Genomic DNA, 2,500 nt, shown 5'->3' on the forward strand with positions numbered 1-2,500 from the left:
GGTCACACATCAAGACCGCTTGAGTCGCAAACCAATCACCGCTCCCCAAGAATGCTGTGCCAGAAAAGTGATGACGTGTATTACGAGTAAATCTGACTTTGACCTCACACACAAGAACTACACACAGAGTGGCGAGGACGTGGTTGGTATGTCTGCGTGTGTGTGTTCATGTGTGTTGCTGGTAGCAGCCTTGACTAGTGGCAGTGTGATCCTCTCCTCAGCCCTCTCGTACTCCTCAGGCCCCCCTGCTCATTCACTCTGTCCTCTCTCATAGTCTCTCTCTCTCTCTTTCTGTCTGTTTTTCTCTCTCCTTCTGTCTGTCTCTCACTCACTCTCTGTCTCTCTTACTAGCTGTCTCTCTGCATGTCTTTGTCTCTGTTTTTCACTCTGTCTCTGTTTCTCTCTCTCTCTCTCTCTGCATCAAACTATGTGCCTATCTATGACTCATCAGCATGGTAGTTCTTGGCTTTATCAGCAAACATGCGCACACCACACACACACACGCGCACACACACACACACACACATACACACATACACACACACACCCCAACACACAACCCAATCTCTCAGCTGCAGAAGCGCTGATTCTGTTGCAGGCTTTCAGGTCAACGCTATGCATTTCAACACGCACGCACGCACACACACACACACACACACGCACGCACACACACACACACACACACACACGTATGTCAGGTATTCTGTTCTGGCAGTCGTGTGTGAGCCCAGAGCTCTGTGTTTGGCTGTCCACACATCACTCACGGCAGTACCACCTCTCACATAGCACCTGCTTTGGGTAGACGTCTGATTCACGAAATGGTACGTTAACTGTAGAAGAGATTCTCTGTAAATGTCCACATTGGTTACCTGTGTGTGTGTGTGTGTGTGTGTGTGTATACATATGAGAGTGTGTGTGGGAGAGAGTGTAGTTAGTTTGTGCTCTCTGTATGTGTGTGTGTGTGTGTGTGTGTGTGTGTGTGTGTGTGTGTGAAAGAGAGAGAGAAAGAGAGAAAGGAGATTAGTAATGAGGGTTATAACTCCATGGTCCACTGCTGCAGGCTGCCTCTGCTTGCTGCTCTACAGTACGTTCTGTTTTCACAGTGCGTACACACATGCAGACACAGTACTCCTGCACACATGCACATAGAGACAGAGATTGGGAGACAGAAAGCTGCACACGCAGTCCCCCTAGACACACACACACACACACACACACACACACACACACACACGGTCCCCGTGTGAGAGCACATCCACGCACGTAGAGCAGTCTTCTCCTTCCATGGTGGTTCTTTATGTCTGCACTGTGTTCTAGCATTCACAGCTGCACATTTTAAAGAACCTTATCAACTACAGTATTCTGCACTGTACGGCGTGTCTGTCTCTCTGTTCATCTTTCTCTCCGCCTGTCTCTCTGCTACAGCTCTCTCACGTGCACAGCATAATGTGACTCCAGCAGTACTCTGTGTTACCATAGAGACGCGTATAGATACAGTGTGTGTGCCTCCCCGCCACCCGCTGACACCCCCCCCCCCCACACACACACACACACACACACACACTCTCTCTCACACACACACAGCTCAACAGCAGCACCAGGTCATGACCTTTACCGACAGAGGGTGTGTGGTTGTGAAAGTGCATATGTGTGCAGTGTGTGTGTGCGTGCCCAGGCTGAGGGAACAGTAATTGTGCTGTGCGTTAAATCAGCCAAGCGACGGGGCTTGTGGGTAGGAGCAAGGCGAGGCGGTGCTGGGCTGGAGGCAGGGTGAGAGCTACAAACGGACAGTGCTGCGTGGTAATTACATTTCCCGCAGCCCTGCGTGAGCGTGCACGGCTGAATGCAATCACTCGCCCCAGCCTGTCGTCGGGACCTCGAAATAATTCAGACACATGATGAGCTCCAAATCCCTCATGCTGCTAATGACATGGGGATTGGCTGATGCCCTGCACCTGCCTGACCCTCCTCTCTCCGCTCCCCTACCCCCAGGCAGGAGCAGGAGCACCAGCCTGCCGCGGCAAGGGCGGCCACCACGATGGCTTCCCTGGAACCGGCTTCTTGGCCGTGGCGGATGCCAGCCAGGTAGCCGCAGCCAAAGCCGGTTTCTGTTCTCTGCGCCGCTCTCCTCGGCAAGTGGCGAGAAGGTCACCCGCTCCCTCACCAGCTGCGGGGGCGGGGCAGCGGGCACCGGTGCTGCCCTGCTCCGCTCCTCGCCGAGAACGGCGGCTCGCACCGGCACGACTGCGAGATGCACGGCGGGTCGGCCACCTCCCATTCCGACACACCGAGTGGCGAAATCTGCTGAGCCCAGAGGCTGAACGGAAATGCCGCCTTCATTAAATCCTGAAACCAGAGGATTAGAAAATAGCACTCTGTGGTGAACGGCGATATAGACAATCGGTGTTGGAAGGGCGTGGATTGTGTGTGTGTGTGTGTGCGCATGTGTGTGTGTGCGCGCGTGCGTGCCTTCCTTTTTTCTGTTAAAATGCCGCCCCAG

The 2,500-nt window shown here is 53.6% G+C and overlaps 1 protein-coding gene across 15 annotated transcripts in view; it reads left to right on the forward strand.

Moving 5' to 3' along the window:
- Positions 1-2,500, forward strand: part of kiaa0586 (KIAA0586 ortholog) — a 79,742-nt gene that overhangs the window by 48,604 nt on the left and 28,638 nt on the right. For 13 of the 15 annotated variants that reach the window (XR_014125453.1, XR_014125452.1, XR_014125454.1 and 10 more), the window contains one exon: positions 1,993-2,085. The exons of the other annotated variants lie outside the window; for them this stretch is intronic. Coding sequence is in view for 10 of the 13 variants with exons in the window: in XM_081721086.1 (XP_081577212.1) it covers positions 1,993-2,085 (93 nt within the window). In the remaining 3 variants the exon portion in view is untranslated. The remainder of the gene's footprint in view (positions 1-1,992; positions 2,086-2,500) is intronic. 15 annotated transcript variants of the gene reach the window in all.

The sequence above is a fragment of the Electrophorus electricus genome, chromosome 10 (assembly GCF_041902795.1).
Source record: "Electrophorus electricus isolate QZ-2024a chromosome 10, ASM4190279v1, whole genome shotgun sequence".
Lineage (NCBI taxonomy): Eukaryota > Metazoa > Chordata > Actinopteri > Gymnotiformes > Gymnotidae > Electrophorus > Electrophorus electricus.